The sequence below is a fragment of the Cervus canadensis genome, chromosome X (genome assembly GCF_019320065.1).
Source record: "Cervus canadensis isolate Bull #8, Minnesota chromosome X, ASM1932006v1, whole genome shotgun sequence".
In the NCBI taxonomy this organism is placed as follows: Eukaryota; Metazoa; Chordata; class Mammalia; order Artiodactyla; family Cervidae; genus Cervus; species Cervus canadensis.
This window is the reverse complement of record NC_057419.1, coordinates 143,029,456-143,048,647: the sequence shown is the minus strand read 5'-3', so window position 1 is coordinate 143,048,647 and position 19,192 is coordinate 143,029,456. Positions and strand designations below refer to the sequence as shown.

The window sequence follows — 19,192 nt, the reverse complement described above, 5'->3', positions numbered from 1 at the left end:
TTTGTGTCTAGATTCTGTGCTCAAAATTGGGAGGTTAATGTGAGTCATTGCATAATAGCCACATGACTGCTGTTCCTCTGGACAGATATTCTGCCAGTCATTGAGCCCTTCTGTTGAGGGATATTTGAGTGTTTTCCCACTTTAGCTAGCACAGCTAGTGGTGCTGCAAACATATAGTTGCCTAGTGGCACACATGTGTGTGTATTTCCATAGGTGTATATGTGTGTGTGTGTGTGTGTGTGTGTGTGTGTGTGTGTGTATCCCAGGTCATAGAGTATATACACTGGGTTGAATGGGCTTCCCAGGTGGTGCTAGTGGTAAAGATCCCACCTGCCAATGCAGGAGACGTAAGAGACACAAGTTCAATCCCTGGGTCCGGAAGATCCCCTGGAAAAAGAAATGGCAACCCACTCCAGTTTTCTTGCCTGGAGAATCCCATGAACAGACGAAGCCTGGAGGGCTACAATCCATAGGGTTGCAAAGAGTCTGATGCGACTGAAGCAACTTAGCATATACTGGGTTGAATAGTGTCCCCCCAAATTCATGTCCAGGCTTCCGTGATGGCTCAAACAGTAAAGAATCTGCCTGCAGTGTGGGAGACCCGGGTTCAATCCCTGGGTTGGGAAGATGCCCTGCAGAAGGGAATGGCAACCCACTCCAGTATTCTGGACTAGAAAATTCCATGGACGGAGGAGCCTGGCGGTCTATAGTCCATGGGGTTGCAAAGAGTTGGACATGACTGAGCAACTAACACTTCAGTTTATTGTGCTTTGTTAATGCAATTACAGGAAGTTCTTACAGTATATACATTTGCAGCTCTGCCATTGTGTTTCCTCTTCAATGAGATGCCTGCTCACATCAATCTTCCCATTTTTCTATGGATTGCTTATCTTTATCTTAGTGATTTATCCATGGGATCCTCCATGGATAAATAGTGGATGAAGTGAAGTGAAAGGCACTCAGTCATGTCCGACTCTTGGTGACCACTTGGACTATACAGTCCATGGAATTCTCCAGGCCAGAATACTGGAGTGGGTAAATAGTGATTTATTCGTGAGATTCTCCAGACCAGGATACTAGAGTGGATAACCTTTCCCTTCTCCAGCGGCTCTTCCCAACCCAGGGATCAAACCCAAGTCTCCTGCATTGCAGATGGATTCTTTACCACTGAGCCACCAAGGAAGCCCCTCTTTGCACTTTCTTCATGATGTCTTCTGATGAACAGACTGTCTTAATTTTACTGTAATAAAATGTACCATTTTCTTGATGGTTCATGTTTTTTTTGTGTGTGCTTAGTTACTCAGTCATGTCCGACTCTTTGTGACCCCATGGACTGTAGCCTGTGAGGCTCCTCTGTCCATAGCATATTTCCGGCAAGAATACTGGACTGGGTTGCCGTTTCCTCCTCTAGGGGATCTTCCCAACCCAGGGATCAAACCTGCATCTCCTGCATCTCTTGCATTGCAGGCAGATTCTTTACCACTGAGCCACCAGGGAATCCCTCATGTTTTTAATATCCTGTTTAAGAAGCCTTTCCCTGCCCCTAGATTATGGAAATATTTGCCTACATTATCTTCTAGAAGTTGTCTTTGTTTTCCATGTATTCATGTACGTTGTGGGGCTTCCCAGGTGGTATGAGTGATAAAGAACCCACATGCCAATGCAGGAGACGTAAGAGATGCAGGTTCAATCCTTGGGTTGAGAAGATTCCCTGGAGAAGGGCATGGCAACCCACTCCAGTATTCTCACGTGGAGAATTCCATGGACACAGGAGCCTGGAAGGCTACAGCCCATGGGGTCACAAAGAGTTGGACACGACGGAGTGACTAACCCTTTCACTTCCTTCATGTATGTTGTGAGGCAAGGATCAAGTGTCTTTAAGAGAGCTGCAATTGTCCCAGTATTGTTTGAGATGAATGTCCTTTACCCACTGTCTTGAAATGCCAATTTTGCTCTATATTAAGTGTCCTTACAGCTGTGGGTCAGTTTTTGGCTCCCTGTTCCATTCCACTAATCAATTTGTCTCTCGAGCACCACCCTGTCTTAATTATAACTTCACAATAAACTTTGATACCCAAAAAGGCAAATCCTCCCACCTTGTCCTTTTTCAAGAGGCTGTTCTTGGGCTATTGTGTGTCCATATCGATTTTAGAATCAATTCATTATATTGGCTAGATTATTTAAAGTTGTGGTAAAATGTACATAACAAAGTCTACCATTTTAGCCATTTTTTATTTAAATGTTTTATTGTGGTAAAATAGTCGTGACATAAAACTTTACCATTGTAACCATTTTTAACTGTCCAGATCTGGGGCATGAAGCACATTCACATTGTTCTACACCATTGCCTACATCCATTGCCAGAACATTCTCATCCACCCCAAACTAAAACTGTCTCCACTAAACACTCTCTCTCTCTATTCCCTCCTCCCCCAGTCCCTGTCACCCATTCTACTTTTTGTCTCTATGAATTTGAGTACTCTAGGGATCTCATATGAATGGAATCATACTACATGTGGTCTTTTGTGTTTGGCATACTTCGCTTAGTGTAATGTTTTCAAGGTTCATCCACAATGCAGCCACAATGTCAGAATTTCCTTTCTTTTTATGGAGAATAATATTTCCTTGTATGACTCCGGTTTATTTACCCATTCATCTGTTGATGGACGCTTGAGTTTCCTTTTTGCTGTTGTGAGTAATGCTGTTATGAACATGGTTGTGCAACTGTCTGTGTGAACCCTGATTAGCTTGTGATTGGAATCACATTTAATATGTAGATCAATCTTTTTTTTTTTCATCTGTAGATCAATTCTGGAGAACTGGCATATTTACTATATCAAGTATTCCTATTCGTGAGCATGGGATCACTCTCCATTTACTTGGATCTTCTTTATTACCTTTCCATAAAATGTTATGATTTTTCTTATATAGATCTTTCACATCTTTTGTGAGATTCCTAGTTACCTTGTAACTTTTGTAAATGGAGTCTTAAACTACACTTTCTAACTTTTTGTTGCTGGTGTATGTATGTAAATACAACTGATTTTTATACATGTTGATCTTATAACTGGGAAACTTTGTAAAACCTTGTTTCCAAAAATTTGGGTATAAATTCTTTCAGGTATTCTTTCAGTTCCAGAAGCTAGAAGTGGTGCCAAAGCAGTTAGACAAATGAAATCAAAAGTAGAATACTTGTAAAGAAGGAAACAACACTGTCATTATTCTCTGCTATTAGGACTCTCCACATAGAAAAACCAAAAGCTGACTTTTACCTCATTTTGTTCCAAGTTTTCTGAGACTGAACATGAGACTTCCTTGGTGGTATGGTGGATAGGAATCCACCTGCCAATGCAGGCAACACAGGTTTGATGCCTGGTCTGGGAAGATCCCACATACAGAGGAGTAACTAGACCCATGTGACATAACTACTGAGCCACAACTCCTGAGCTCACGTACTGCAACTACTGAAGGCCATACATCGAGAACCTGTGCTCTACAACAAGAGAAAACACCACAGTGAGAAACTTGTGCACCACAACTAGAGAGTAACCACCTGCTCTGGCAGCAATGAAGACCCAGTGCAACCAAAATTTAAATTAATAATTAATTTAAAACACAACTACATGGAAAAATGGAACATTTATTTAGTGTATCAAACTGGAACTCTTCATGAAATAGTTGATGTCTGTCAAAATGAATATAAAACATATACATGAAAAAGAGATGTTACATTTGGACTTATGCAGATGCAAACTGGCTGACAGTCTGTTTTTTCCTACAAGTGAAAGTCGCTCAGTCATGTCTGACTCTTTGCAACCCCATGGACTGTATAGTCCATGGGATTCTCCAGGCCAGACTACTGGAATGGGTAGCCTTTCCTTTTGCCAGGCGATCTTCCAGCCCAGGGATTGAACCCAGGTCTCTCAAGTTGCAGGTGGATTCTTTACCAGCTGAGCCACAAGGGTTTATGTTCTTTCTTTTTTTAGGGTTTACAAGGGTTTATGTTTTTTCCCATTGTTGTTGTTCAGTTGCTAAGTCGTGTCCAACTCTTTGCGACCCTATAGAACACAGCATGCCAGGCTTCCCTGTCCTTCACTATCTCCCGGAGTTTCTTAAAACTCGTATCCATTCAGTTGGTGGTACTAACCAACCATCTCATCTTCTGTCGCCCTCTTCTCCTACTGCCCTCAATTTTTCCCAGCATCAGGGTCTTTTCCAGAGTGTCGGTTTTTCGCATCAGGTGGCCAATGTATTGGAGTTTCAGCTTCAGCATCAGTCCTTTCAATGAGTATTCAGGGTTGATCTCCTTTAGGAATGACTGGCTTGATCTCCTCAAAGACCAGGGAACTCTGAAGAGTCTTCCCAGCTCCACAACTTGAAGGCATCAATTCTTCGGCGCTCAGCCTTCTTTATGGTCCAACTTTCACTAATGGCTAACCTCAGATATGCAGATGACACCACCCTTATGACAGAAAGTGAAGAACTACAGAAACTCTTGATGAAAGTGAACAAGGAGAGTGAGAAAGTTGGCTTGAAGCTCAACATTTAGAAAACTAAGATCATGGTATCTGGTCCCATCACTTCATGGCAAATAGATGGGGAAACAGTGGAAACAGTGGCTGACTTTATTTTGGGGGGCTCTAAAATCACTGCAGATGGTGACTGCAGCCATGAAATTAAAAGACGCTTACTCCTTGGAAGGAAAGTTATGACCAACCTAGACAGCATATTAAAAAGCAGAGACATTACTTTGTCCACAAAGGTCTGTCTAGTCAAGGCTATGGTTTCTCCAGTAGTCATGTATGGATGTGAGTGTTGGACTATAAAGAAAGCTGAGCACCACAGAATTGATGTTTTTGAACTGTGGTGTTGGAGAAGACTCTTGAGAGTCCCTTGGACTGCAGGGAGATCCAACCAGTCCATCCTAAAGCAGATCAGTCCTGGGTGTTCACTGGAAGGACTGATGTTGAAGCTGAAACTCCAATACTTTGGCCACCTGATGTGAAGAGCTCATTTGAAAAGACCCTGATGCTGGGAAAGATTGAGGGTAGGAGGAGAAGGGGACGACAGAGGATGAGATGGTTGGATGGCATTACCAACTCAATGGACATGAGTTTGAGCAAGCTCTGGGAGTTGGTGATGGACAGGGAGGACTGGCGTGCTGTAGTTCATGGGGTCACAAAGAGTCAGACACGACTGAGCGCCTGAACTGAACTTCACTAATGGCAGAAAGTGAGAGCAACTAAAGAGCCTATTCATGAAGGTGAATGAAAATGACAAAGCTGGCTTGAAACTCAACATTCAAAAAACTAAGATCATGGCATCTAGTCCCTTCACTTCATGGTAAATAGAAGGGGAAAAAGTGGAAGCAGTGACACTTTATTTTTGGGGGCTCCAAAATCACTGCAGGTGGTGACTGCAGCCATGAAATTAAAAGATCCTGCTCCTTGGAAGGAAAGCTATGACCAACCTAGACAGCATATTAAAAAGCAGAGACGTCACTTTGCCAACAAAGGTCTGTATAGTCAAATCTGTGGTTTTTCCAGTTGTCATACATAGATGTGAGAGTTGGACCACAAAGAAGGCTGAGCACTGAAGAACTGATGCTTTCGAACTGTGGTGCTGGAGAAGATTCTTGAAAGCCCCTTGGACTGCAAGATCAAGGACTTGATCCTAAAGGAAAAAAGTCAAGGAAAAGTAAAGGAAACAGTCATTCCTAAAGGAAAAGTAGGCAAGGAAAAAAAGGAAAGCCAAGGAAAATTAAAGGAAAAAGTAAAGTAAAGGAAAAAGTAAAGGAAACAGTCAATCCTAAAGAAAACCAACCGTGAATACTCATTGGGTGGACTGATGCTAAAGCTGAAGCTCCAATACTTTGGCCACCTGATGCAAAGAGCCAACTCTTTGGAAAAGACCCTGATGCTGGGGAAGATTGAGGACCAGAGAAGAGGGTGGCAGAGGGTGAGATGGTTGGATAGCATTACTGACTCAATGGACATGAATTTGAGCAAATTCTGGGAGACAGTGAAGGACAGGGAAGCCTGGTGTGCTGCGGTCCATGGGGTCAGAGAGTCAGACACAACTTAGCAACTGAACAACCACCTGTGACAAACTGGAGGCCTAAACAGAGCTGGCTTTTCTGAGAGGATTTCCCTTCTGCCAGGAGTGCCACCACCCTGGATCCTCCTACCTTTTCTCCCACCCAGAGCCCCAAACTCAGTCAAGTTGTCCCACTTCCCACCTCCTATCACAGCACGTGTAGTTCACAGCGGCTCACTGGGAGCTTCGGAGACCACCTCTGCCTTGGGAACCAGCCCGAGGACGGAATTGCTACTTGCTTCTCCCTACCTTGCAAACTTTAGGTTTTGAATCAAGTCCATTAACCTCACGCTGCACCATTTGCAGAATGAGATGAAGCCCTACTCTTATCAGGCTGTGTGGGGATCACAGACAAGGATGGAAGTCTTCAGTGGCTGGTGCCCACTGAGAGCCCATCCGGTCAAGTGCTGTTGACATGCCCAGAGCTCTCAGGGGCCAGCCTTCTGGTCCAGAGGGTCACCTCCCAGCCCCACCCCAACAGAGAGGCCAGAGGTAAAAGAGCACAACACAAATCCTTTATTAATAGTTTATAAAACAACCAGGGGATTCAAGTGATGCCAGGGAGGCGGAAAGAACAGTGGGCCCCAGCGAGGCGCCAGGTCTCAGGCCCCGTTGGACGGGCTCCCCTTATAGAAAAGGGCAGCTCTTCCACCTGCAGCCCAGGGCGGGGCCCTGCCTGAGGCTCCCATGCCTGCAGGGAGCACAGGCAGAAGGAAGACATGGCTGATGGCTATCCCTGAGGAAGCAGTAAGATCAGGGCTCCTCCTTCCAGTCTCCAGCTCTGGGAGCAAACGGCTTATAGGCAAGAGAGCAGGGAGCCCCCTGCCTAAAGGTCTTTCCTCCCTGTGTGGCCAAGTGCCAGGAACAGCTGAGAGACTTCTTTCAGTGGCAGAACCAGAGGCGCTGGGATGCTCACCCACTCAGAGGGGGAATCCTGGAAGGGTTATGCACCAATCTGTCAAAAGGACCATATCTGAGCTCCGAGCATCAGTCCATCCCCCAGCCCAGCACCCAAAGGCAGCACTGAGAGAGCTGGGAGGGGTCCCAGAGCTGTGTCTGGCCCAGGCCTAGCCGCCCCTCCCCCCAGTCCAAAATGCAGCTGGACCCAGGTCAGGCGGGATGGCACCTATCTGGCTTGCAGGTGGTTGTGGAGCTGCTCTGCCTGGCTCTTCAGGCGCTGGAATTCCTCTTGGATGAAGTCCGTCAGGGCTTTGCGCATCTCCACCTGAGGGCGAAGGACTGAGGCTGCCATGCAGTCCTCAGGGAGCTTCACCCAGGGTGCCTGGGGAAGCCAAGGGCACCAGGACAGGCGAGGACAGCCCCAGGGAGAAACTCACCGCTGACTTGTTCTCTGCCCGCAGCCGTTCGAGCACAGGCCGGGCACTGAAGGGCTTGCCGATCAGCACAGTGATTTTCTGCGGGGAGACCAGCCGCCAGTGGGTTGACAGGAACGGGGTGCCCACAACTCCAGTGCTAAGATGCTGAGTACCCCATTGGGTCCACCCTCCCGTTTTAAAACAGAGCAGTCGGGCTCAGTGACATCCAAGAGCCCTGCCAGTCCTGGAGTCCATGCCCAAATCGTCCCTATCCTGCCCCTGCCCTGGCTGTGGTGCCAGGAAACCACCGCCCCTCGTCTCTGCTTCACTCTGTTCCCTCTGCTTCAAGCCCAGCCCCTCCTGAATCTGGGCTTGGTGGTGCCGTGTGGGAGTCACGGGGCAGAGGGCAGACAGACAGACATGATTGGCGGCCCCACCTACCTGCCCAAAGCGGGGGAAGTAGGGTGGGCTGTTAGGAAGGACGTCGTTCATTCCTGCAGCACAGCAGACAGAGAGCCAGGATGCAGGTGTGGGGGGTGGAGCGGGGCAGTCCAGGAACCCTGCCTCAACCACCCGGAGGAGACCCACCCCACAAGACCACCATGCGAAGCCCCTCTCCCTGGGCTGCAGCAGTGGCCCGAGAGGGAGGCTCACCGACATGCCACAGGGGCAGGATGATTGGATTGAGATGACATTCAGCGATCAGGCGACCTATTCCTGCCCAGGGGGAGAGGCAGAAACATTGGCATGAGCAGCGTTTTGATGCCAGCCTGTGGACAGGGCCGCTCCTGCCCTCCCCCCAACCCCGTTCAAAGTGGCTGCCCTGGGCCAGCTCCTCTGCCAGGTAGGCCTTGGTCTGGGCCCCTGTCCCCCTTCTGTGGCAATGATCACTGTCATCCACCCCATGTGCCCAGGTCCCACCCAGCCAGAAAGGACCAGTGGCTCTTACCCCACTTGAAGCGGAGGAACTCGGAGCTCATGTTCACTTTCCCTGTAGAGAGAGAGGATGGAGTTGTGGCTTAGGGGCCACTGGGAGGGGATAGGGGGCAGTCCCATCTAGATCCTCGAGTGGGTTGCGACCCTGCCAGCGCCACTGACCTTCTGGGAAGATGTGCACCCAGTCCCCGTGGTTGAGCTTCTCCAAAATGAAATCCATTCCCTTCTGGTAGACGCCGTCTCCTGCCAATGAGAAAGTCTCCTCCATCAGTCTTGGTTGTCCCAGGACCCCCCTCCTCTGCCTCACCCCCAGGGCCTGGTCCATGCGAACACCTCATATGGTAAAGTGTCTGCCTGCAATGCGAGAGACCTGGATTTGATCCCTGGGTCGGGAAGATCCCGGAGTCGGGAAGATCCCCTGGAGAAGGAAATGGCAACCCACTCCAGTACTCTTGCCTGGAAAATTCCATGGATGGAGGAGCTTGGCAGGCTACAGTCCATGGGATTGCAGAGTCGGCCACAACTGAGTGACTCCCCTTACTTCCTTACAACCCATCTATGACCCCACCTTCTGCCCGTCAGTCCCAGCACAGCTGCGGCCCCTGAGCAACTCCGGCTGTGGTCAGACACCTGCAGTGTGTGCCCTCTCAGACCCCCAAACTGATTACTGTCCTCCCTGCCCCCGCTTCCACAGTTGGGCTCTTGGAGCCTTGGGATGAGCTAGTCTGGGGGCAAGCCTCCCAGCGGCTGCCGCTGGTGCTGCGGGAGCAAAGCAAGGCTATTTGTGATCTCCAGTCTCACCGGGGCCCCAGGTTCTGCACAGCAAGCCTTTCCCCAGGGTCTCTTCCAGGCCAGTTCCCACAGGTACCCCTCAGGGGCCTCTGAGCCCCGCTTGAGTCCTCAGTCTCTGCTGTCCCTCCCTCCTGCTGGCCCCTTCATCGAAGGGTGCCCCTTGAAAACTTGAGTCGCCCTTTATAAAAAGAATCCACCTGCAATGCGGGAGACCTGGCTTCGATCCCTGGGCTGGGAAGATCCCCTGGAGAAGGGAACGGCTTACCCACTCCAGTGTTCTGGCCTGGAGAATTCCACAGACTGTATAGTCCATGGGGTCACAAAGAGTTGGACACGACTGAATGACTTTGACTCATAGTGTCACTGAGAGTTGGGGAAAAAGTCAAATCCACTACGTGGAAAACGCTGTGGCTGAGCCATCCCCGATGCTGGCAACACTGCCTCGGAGATGCCCCGAGACTGTGACACTGGCCCCAAGTGGCCCAGCGGTCAGCAATAACCCAGACACGACTGCTGGCTCTCGACTTGGGAGTCACATGGGGACAATCTGTGCCCACACGCAGTAAAAATCTTGCTTGTCAAGCTTGTCCGGAGAGTGGACAGAGACCGAGAAAGAGGGAGGCTGAAAAAGTGGGGTAAATATCCTTATCTCACCAAGTGAGGAGTAGAGAGCCACAACACAAAGGGGGAGATTGGGGCTTCCCTGGTGGCCCAGTGGCTGAGACTCCACACCTCCACTGCAGGGGGTGTGGGTGCATTCCTGGTCAGGGAAGTAAGATCTTGCTTGCCCTGTGGAATGAACAAGAAAAATAAAACAAAGAGGGAGACAAGAACAGATGAACGGTAGGACTACCTGGGCCAATGCCCTAAGAAATGGACTTACAACCTGTTCTCTGCAAGGCCAAGTCTTTGGAAGGTGCTAGATAGGGAACCAACGGTCCCAACCCGATCCACATGGAAACAGCCCGGCAGCTACCTCAGGGGCTGGAGTTGGGGAGCAGTCACCCACTGAAGTTTCTCTGGGTGTTGTGAGTGAGAGCTGCAGGTTCCCTACTTGGTACCACATGACACGCTAGGGTTGGGCTTCAGAGGCACAGAGGTTTACAAAAACCCACTGGTGCGAACCAGCCTTCCAGCTCACGATCGAAATTTTAAAATTCTATGCTTGGGGAGCAACCCTTCAGGATGTTTAGCTTTTAAAATGCTATTTCTACTCACTTGCATGACTTGTGCAAGACCACTTTGACACTTCATGTCCTAGCAGGAGGTGGGGAGGAAATTTTCTGGAACACAGAAGCAAAGTATACTGGGTACTTCCTTTGCTTCAATTGTTAGGCCTTTACTGTGACCAATGCATTTGACAGCTTGTCCCTTCCCGCATTCTCTCACCAGAAGGTGCTTAGGATTAAGACTGCACTTGCTGCTTTTATTGTACCCTAAAATGTAGATACAGGTCAAAAAGAAGAATGAGGCTAGAAGTGGACATGGAAGGCCTCTGAGGTCACAGAAAGGAGGGACTGAGACTCAAGACAGAGTACCCGAGCAGCATCAGCATCGCTCGGAGCAGTGAGTGATGGATACCACAGTCAACTGCCATGACACTGGGGCCTTTGCTTGTGTTTTGGGGAGATGAAGTTGCCTCCAAATGCAGCAAAAAGCGAGTGTTCCAGACAGGGCTCTCTGGGGAGTAAGTCTGCAGACCTGAGGGGTGGGCACGGCAACTTTTCAGTGGATGGTGATGGTTTAGTCGCCAAGTCGTATCTGACTCTTGCAACCCCATGGACTGTAGCCCGCCAGGCTCCTCTGTCCATGGGATTCTCCGGGGAAGAATACTGGAGTGGGTTGCCATTTCCTTCTCCACAGGCTCTTCCCGACCCAGGGATTAAACCCAGATCTCCTGCATCGCAGGCAGATTCTTTTCCGACCGAGTTAAACCATTATCACCATTTCCACTACTAGCAATAAGGTTTCCCCATTCGAGGTTCCCCTCAAACGCCCCCCTGGTTACTTCCTCCTGACACCCCAACCTCTGGGAGAAGTGGCCCCCCTTGCTGGGCCCCTCCCCACCACTGCCACAGCTCCGGTGGCTGTCAGTCCAGGGAAGTGGCTTCTCCAGGGTCATGGGACGCTTCCACAATAGCCAGGAGCCCTGTTTTGCTCCCTGCTTGCTGGGGGCTTGTGTCTCCACTGTGGTAAGGGGCTGTTCTGGTCCCTTCTCTCCCCCTCTACGCTCTCATTTCTGTGTGGCCGACTTTGTCTGCACCAGAGTTCCCAGGATCTTTTAGAGTTCCAGAATGGCACATCACATGGTCTCTGGATTGCTCCTTCCTTGGTGACAGGGTCTCTCAACACCCTGCTGTTCGTCCCTGGTCCCATCCTCCCAGCAGCTCCCTGGCACCAGCCGTCACCTAGTGTCATCGTTGAGTTTTCTTCTCCTCGCCGGCCCCCCCACCCCGCCCACGAGCAATCTATCAGCAAGTCCTGGCAACTCCACCTCCAAAACACAGCTCAAAGCACGTGGTCCCTGGCTCTCTGTGGTGACCCCCAGAGGCCCTGTCACCAGAGGAACTGTGACAGCCCCTAACCAGGCTCCTGGCCTCCATTCAACCCTGATTCTGTCCACCAGGTACACTGCAGCCTGGGGGCTCTCTCTCTCTCTCAACCTCACACGAAAGCACGTCAAATTCTTTGCCGAATGTTCTAGAATCTTCACAGGCAGCCCGCAACCTACATTTCTGCCTTGGTCATGTACCCTTCCAGGGTTTGCTATGTGCTTCCTGGGTCTAGGATGCCTTGCCTTTCATACTCTGCCGGGAAAAATCCCACTTCCCCAGAGGGACAAGCAAGCTGTATTTGAATCCAGGCTTGGCCACCTCTCGCCCTGTGACCTTGGCCCCGCAGCTTTATCTCTCCGAGCCCCTTTTATTGGAGAAGGGGGATCCAAATGGCCCTGACCTTCTGAAGCTCTCAAGAGGTGCGGAGTAATCACTCCATGTCACACGGCTCGACACAGAAGCCTGTTTGTTTTCCCAAACTCACAGCCTCCGGCACATGCCACCACCATCGCTGACTGATGACACCACGCGGCCATCAGTGCGTCTCTTAGCAACAGCCTCCCGAGAAGCAACTGTGGATAATGTCTCCTTGACCTCCAATGCCAGAGCCCCAGGGCACCCAGTCCTCCGGCACTCGCAGGGAACTTGGTGCTCTCCAAGAAACCATTGCTCCCTCCTCCCAGATGATGGAGGTGGGCCTCATGCAAGTGAGGCAGCCGCCCCTGGCACCCAGGCAGCCTGTCCCACTGGAGTCCCTCAACTCCTAGTGCAGCTGAACCACAGACACTGTCACCAGTCTCTCTGCCCCCAGAAGGGCCAGAGAAGCATCCCCAGCACCCAACAGTCCAACAGCCCCTTGCAGAGGAGCGGCTCACCTCGGCACACAGGCACACACTTGCCCAAGCTGAAGAAGTGTGAGTGCAGCTCCTTGGTGAAGCAGATGTCTGCAGCTGTGGGGGTCCTGGAGTGGGGATGGATGTGGTCATCCCAGCTTCCCCTGCATCCTGCATCCCTGCCACCCTCCCCCCACCAGCATGCTGCCTGATGGCATCAGCAATGCAGAATGGAGGCACAGGAGGGCCAGTGGGGTCCCACCCCAGGCCCTGCCTGAACTGCTGGAGGCCACCTCCTGAGCAGGCCAGGAGGAGGGCCAATCTGGGCAGACGGGTAAGGCCTGCTGGGCCCACAGTGGGGGTCCATTTCTCCTCACCAACGCATCAACTTCAGGTTCCAGATATGACGGAGTTTCAGGATCCCTGGAGGAGAGAAGGCTGCATGCCCCAACTGACCTTGTACCTAGGGGGCACCACTTTCTGTCATCATTTCAGGGAATGAGGGAGAAGGACATTTCCCTATGGCCGAAAGAGCTATCTTCCAGACCCTTCGGCTGGACCCCCGAGTTCTCCCTGGCTCCTCCGTCTCCCACCCCCTATATCTTAGTAGTCACCACATCCAGTCTGCCTACCTCCCTGATATATGCTAATGTTGCCCATCCCTCCTGACTCAGCATTAAAGAATCCACTTGCAATACAGGAAATGGGGGTTCGATCCCTGGGTGGGGAAGATCCCCTGGAAGAGGGCATGACAACCCATTCCAGTATTCTTGCCTAGAGAATCCCATGGACAAAGGAGCCTTGTGCGCTGCAGTCCATAGGGTCGCAAAGAGTCAGACAAGACTGAAGCGACTAAGCATGCACACAGCACATCCTTCTAACTATTCCTCCAGTCACTGCCACCACCCTGGTCCAGGTGACTGGATTGCACTAAAACCTTCCTCCTGGTCCCTGGGATCTGCCTCTGGCACCCTATAGGCCATCTTCTGCCCAGCAGCAAGTGTGTGCTCTGAAAGACTGAATTGACCACATGGGTCCCCATGAGCTCCCTGTCCTCATCCAGCAGTGGGAGCTCTGGACACCCCTGTAGCCAGCCACCTGGGTTATTACAGCCAAGCAACTACCTGTGAAGTCAGCACAGCAGAACTTCTAGACTCCCCAGTGAGGCTGGTAAAAGGCTACAAACCCAGCTGGGCAAAGCCGGAACAAGGACACAGGTCTTCCAGCCCCTAGCCCAGAGCTTTCTTGACAGGACACCCTGTGCTCCTCAGATTTATTCCCAAGGCTCTTTGGAATCGTCAACAGTTTAGAGAATGGAGGGTCCCACAGGCCTGATAGCTCAGAGTAAAGAAGCCGTCAGACCTTGCCTTGTGGTCATCTCCTCACTTCCTCCAAATTCCAGGTGCCCTCCCCAAATCGTACTGCCTAGGGGAATGCTGCAGGGGCCACAAATCAAACTTTCATCCCTGGGGCAGGACACCCCAGAAACAGGAGTGTCAGGGCCGGGCAAAGAGCCCTGTGAGGAGTTTGTTCTGCTTGTTTGGCCCTGACCCAGGTTCCCTCCTTGCCTCCCCAAGCCGAGCACGCTGGCCCATGTACCCCAGAGATGAGGATCATCCATGCACGATTGGTGATTGGAGACCGTGATGAGGGGTGTGGCTGGGCCTCGGTTCTCGATGAGATCATACAGCACCTCCTTGTTGTGGACGGTGAGGTGGTTCATGCACTCTGAGGGGAGACGGGCAGGGTCGGGATCTTGGCTTCCTTTCCCCGGGGGCCCAGGGCTCCCCCCTACCAAGCCAGCCCCTGCCAGTGCCCCGAACCCCAACTCTGGCTGGGCGTGGAGCCCCGCGGCCGACCCTGCCTCGGCTGTGGGCCCACTCACTGGTCCAGAAGCAGCTGTAGGTGCCCACCAGGCCCATGACGACGCTGCTGGCCAGGGTCCAGGTGAGCGGCGGCACTGCGGGGAACGGCCATTTCACGTGGAGGGGCATCTCCCCCCGCGACCCAGCTTCCGCCACAGCCCCCAGCGGCCCGGCGCTCCCCTTGCCCTGGGGCAAGCCTATAGGGGCCGCTCTAGGTCTACGTCCTCAACCGCTCGGGAGCCGGGTCACTAACAGGCCCACGGACGGGCGCCGCAGCTCGGCGCGACAGGGCACTCGACCAAGGTCACCTCGCGGGTCGGGCCTGAACCGGGCCTGGCCCCTGCCTCGCTCTCGCGTCACCCACTAGCCGTCCCGGAACCAAGAAACTGGGAGCGCACTCAAGAGCCAGGGAGGATGGCGGCGGTAGCCGCGAGCTCCGCGGACCCGCCGGAAAGCAAGACTGCGGTGGCACCGGGCTCGACCGCCGACTGTCGTAAAACGCGCTCAGGCCGCTTGATGGCAGCGATGACGGGCTCACGGGCGGCTCGGCCCCGCCGCGCCGCGCCGCCGCTACCGCCACGCCCCGGCGCAGGAGGGGCTTTAGCCCCGCCCCCTTCAGAGTCCACGTCCCTTTTGTCTACTTTGTTCGTCCTTGGAAAAGTCTCCGTGACTAACGGGCTGCCGGCACGTTTATCTGACGCCACTCAAGGTCGGGGTTGGCAGAGCCCTTTTAGCTTTTTCCCCTTTGTTTTCATTAATTTCACCTAACATGGAATTAACTACTTTATAGCATTTTTATTATATAGATTATTTTATGAATGTACCATATGTAATGTTATTAAACTATGTAATTTTACATAATTACCTACGTACACTGCAAAATTCAGACCTAAATTGAAGAGAGTAGGGAAAAACCACTAGACCAATCAGGTAGGACCTAAATCAAATCCCTTACACTTGTACAGTGGAAGTGACAATAGATTCAAGGGATTAGATCTGATAGAGTGCCTGAAGAACTATGGATGGAGGTTCATAACATTGTACAGGAGGCAGGGATGAAGACATTCCCCGAGAAAAAGAAATGCAAAAGGCAAAATACTTGTCTGAGAAGGCCTTACAAATAGCTGAGAAAAGAAGAGAGGGAAAAGGCAAAGGAGAAAAGGAAAGATATACCCACCTGAATGCAGAGTTCCAAAGAATATCAAGGAGAGATAAGAAAGGCTTCCTAAGTGATCAATGCAAAGGAATAGAGGAAAGCAATAGAATGGGAAGACGAGATCTCTTCAAGAAAAGTAAAGATACCAAGGGAACATTTCATGCAAAGATGGGCACAATAAAGGAGAGAAATGGTATGGACCTAACAAGCAGAAGATATTAAGAAGAGGTGGCAAGAATACACAGAAGAACTATACAAAAAATATCTTAATGACCCAGATAACCACGATGGTATGATCACTCACCTAGAGCCAGGTATCCTGGAGTCTGAAGTCACGCAGGCCTTAGGAAGCATCACTAGGAACAAAGCTAATGGAGGTGATGGAATTCCAGGTGAGCTATTTCAAATCCTAAAAGATGATGCTGTGAATGTGCTGCACTCAATATGCCAGCAAATTTGGAAAACTCAGCAGTGGCCACAGGACTGGAAAAGATCAGTTTTCGTTCCAGTCCAAAAGAAAGGCAATGGCAAAGAATGTTCAAACTACCGCACAATTGCACTCATCTCACATGCTAGCAAAGTAATGCTCAAAATTCTCCAAGTGAGGCTTCAACAGTACATGAACTGAGAACTTCCAGATGTTTAGCAGGATTTAGAAAAGGGAGAGGAATCAGAGGTCAAATGTCCATCTGATGGATCATACAAAAAGCAAGAGAGTTCCAGAAAAACATCTGCTTTATTGACTACACCAAAGCCTTTGACTGTGTGGATCACAACAACAAACTGTGGAAAATTCTTCAAGAGATGGGAATACCAGACCACCTGACCTGCCTCCTGAGAAATGTGTATGCACGTCAAGAAGCAACAATTAGAACTGGACATGGAACAATGAACGGGTTCCAAATTGGGAAAGGAGTATGTCAAGGCTGTATATTGTCACCCTGCTTATTTAACTTATATGCAGAGTACATCATGTGAAATACCAGGCTGGATGAAGCACAACCTGGAATCAAGACTGCCAGGAGAAATATCAGTAACCTCAGATAGGCAGATGACACCACCCTAATGGCAGAAAGTGAAGAAAAAATAAAGAACCTCTTGATAAAGGTGAAAGAAGAGAGTGAGAAAGCTGGCTTAAAACTCACCATTCAAAATACTCAAATCATGGCAGCCGGTCCCATCACTGCATGGCGAATAGATGGGGAAACAATGAAAACAGTGACAGACTTTATTTTCTTAGGCTCCAAAATCCCTGCAGATGGTGATTGCAGCCATGAAATTAAAAGACACTTGCTCCTTGGAAGAAAAGCAATGACCAACCTAGACAGCATATTAAAAAGCAGAGACATTACTTTGCCAATAAAGATCCATCTAGTCAAAGCTGTGGTTTTTCCAGTAATCATGTATGCATGTGAGAGTTGGACTGTAAAGAAAGCTGAGCACCGAAGAATTGATGAAACTACATACAATTTTATTTAATTACCATATTATAGAATTGCACTGTATGAATGTATGTTTGTAATATAATGTCATATGTGATGTTATATGCAATGTATATATAACATACATATATGCAATGTATGCATATAACATACAATAGGAAATATATATAACAGTATCATATATCATTTAGTATTGATACATCCACAATGTTGTCAGCCATTTCCGACTAGTTCCAGACATGTTCATCACCTAAAAAGAAAGGCCTGTACTCCTTAAGCAGTATATTTTTAATTTTTATTTTTTAAAGCACAGCATGACTTCTTGTATTTAAAAAACATTTCCCCACCAATTTCCTGGCGGTCCAGTGGTTAGGACTCCGCGCTCTCACTGCCAAGTGTGCAGGTTCTGTCCTTGGTCCGGTAACTAAGTACCTGCAAGGTGTGGCGAGGCCAAAAAATTTAAAAATGCCCAAACCTTCTGCTCATCACCACCCCCAATCCACAAGTGGGTAGGCGGGGAAGACCGCACTACAAAGCAGCCAGTGAGGACTCACCGCCGGGCCGCAGAACCCGCGCGAGTCGCCCACTTGTCCCAGCAACGACCCCCACGGGGACTCTTCACGCGGTCTGCCCTGGGCTCCACCTACACCGCGCATTCCTGCGCCCGCTCGCCTGCGGCCACGCAGAGAACCTAGGAGTGCGCGGCCCGAAGACTTGGAGAAAAGGCTCTTGTCTTGGAGGGGGGCGGTGCGGTGGGGAGCGCCCAGGCTCGCCGCGGGGCTCCCCTCGGTGCGCCAGGCGCTCCAGGTCGGGCGTCTTCGCCACCAGATTGCGCCCAGGGCCGGCTCTGAGTCACGGCTCGCCCCGCGCCTCCGAGTCTCCGCCGCCTTGGCCACCGCCGGCGCCGGGTCCCTCGCGGGCGGGGAAGGCGGAGTCTGCTGGGAAGGCGGTCGGCCGGGTCAGCACTTCCCAAGCCTCCGGGCCGCCCTCCCTTCCACCGCCGAGGCGGAGCCAGGGCCACGCCCGCTCGCCGGGAAGGGTGAGGCCGGCGAACTGGCCTCGACGGGGCGGTCAGCGGATCGGCGGCGTCTTCCTCTGCTGTCTCCTTCCGTCTCTGGCCCAGGCCGGCGCTGCGATTCCGTGGGGGCTGTCGCGATCAGCTCACAGAGCAGAAAAGTGTGGAGACGACCCGGTCTGCGCAGGTATGGGCGCCCGTTGGCCAGAGGGGGAAGTAGAAAGTGGCCCCCAGCCTGGGAAGGCCAGCCGGGAAGGGGATTCCAGGGCTGGGGCTCAGGGCTGGTGTTGGGAGACCTGACCCGCTTTGAGCTGAGGCCAATGTGTAAGTGAAGTCGCTCAGTCGTGTCCGACTCTTTGTGACCCCATGGTAGTCCATGGAATTCTCCAGGCCAGAATACTGGAGTGGGTAGCCTTTCCCTTCTCCAGGGGATCTTCCCAGCCCAGGGATCAAACCCAGGACTCCCGCATTGTGGGCGAATTCTTTCCCAGCTGAGCCACAAGGGAAGCCCAAGAATACTGGAGTGGGTAGCCTATCCCTTCTCCAGGGGATCTTCCTGCTCCTGGGATCTGAACCAGGGTCTCCTGCATTGCAGGCGGATTCTTTACCAACTGAGCTATCAGGGAAGCCATGAGGGCAGGAACTCTCTAGTTCTTCTTGCCCTCCCCCCTCCTGGGAGCCCCTGGCCCCAGAGCCTCCAAGCCTGCGCTTGCCTGCCCAGGGCTGCCTAAAGACCCATGGGCATCCCAGAATAGGCACTGGGGCAGGAGCCCAAACTAGCATGAGTGACTCTAGCAGGTGGCTAGAGAGAAACAGGCAGGGGGCCCAGACAGGGAGAAAGTCAGCCCAGGGAGGAAGGTCACAGAAGCAACAGAGAAAAGCCAGCAGAGGGAAGTAGCCAGACTGACATGGCTGTGTAAGGGTGACACCAGCAGGAAGTGGGCTTTGGTCGCAAAGAGTCGGGACACGACTCTGGCTGACTTGAATCCAACAATTATACTGCTGGGAGTTTGTCTTAAAGATCATGTCTGGCAGCTGGGGAGAAAGAAATGCACCAAGATGGTCCTCCTGGTTGCTGATGGTGGTGAAAAGGTAGAATCAACTCTAAGGTTGAACCCCGGTGTGCTGCTGGTGGGAATGGAAGATGAGGCAGCCACTGTGGAAAATAGTATGACATTCCTCAAAA

At 51.2% G+C, this 19,192-nt stretch overlaps 1 protein-coding gene and 1 long non-coding RNA gene across 12 annotated transcripts; both read right to left on the bottom strand.

Moving 5' to 3' along the window:
* Positions 1-6,589: 6,589 nt before the first annotated feature.
* On the bottom strand, positions 6,590-14,926 carry TAFAZZIN (tafazzin, phospholipid-lysophospholipid transacylase). 11 transcript variants are annotated; one of them, XM_043459216.1, is made up of 13 exons: positions 14,414-14,907; positions 14,128-14,256; positions 12,906-12,991; positions 12,571-12,656; positions 10,359-10,423; positions 9,795-9,929; positions 8,511-8,591; positions 8,362-8,403; positions 8,067-8,129; positions 7,854-7,906; positions 7,434-7,511; positions 7,223-7,321; positions 6,590-7,030 (listed from the first exon to the last, which is right to left on the bottom strand). In XM_043459216.1, exons 1-12 carry the CDS (start codon positions 14,520-14,522, stop codon positions 7,223-7,225), a joined length of 1,026 nt encoding a protein of 341 aa, XP_043315151.1. In that variant the 5' UTR covers positions 14,523-14,907; the 3' UTR covers positions 6,590-7,030. The 11 variants fall into 11 exon arrangements, with proteins under 11 accessions (XP_043315151.1, XP_043315150.1, XP_043315154.1 ...); XM_043459215.1 differs by having other exon boundaries at positions 6,590-7,051; positions 14,414-14,906; XM_043459219.1 differs by lacking the exon at positions 7,854-7,906 and having other exon boundaries at positions 6,590-7,321; positions 14,414-14,488; positions 14,702-14,926.
* A 2,346-nt stretch (positions 14,927-17,272) lies between these two features.
* LOC122434788 lies at positions 17,273-18,036 on the bottom strand. Its single transcript, XR_006267450.1, has 2 exons — positions 17,546-18,036; positions 17,273-17,423 (listed from the first exon to the last, which is right to left on the bottom strand). It is a non-coding gene; the product is annotated as an uncharacterized LOC122434788 (long non-coding RNA).
* Between the last annotated feature and the right edge of the window lie 1,156 nt (positions 18,037-19,192).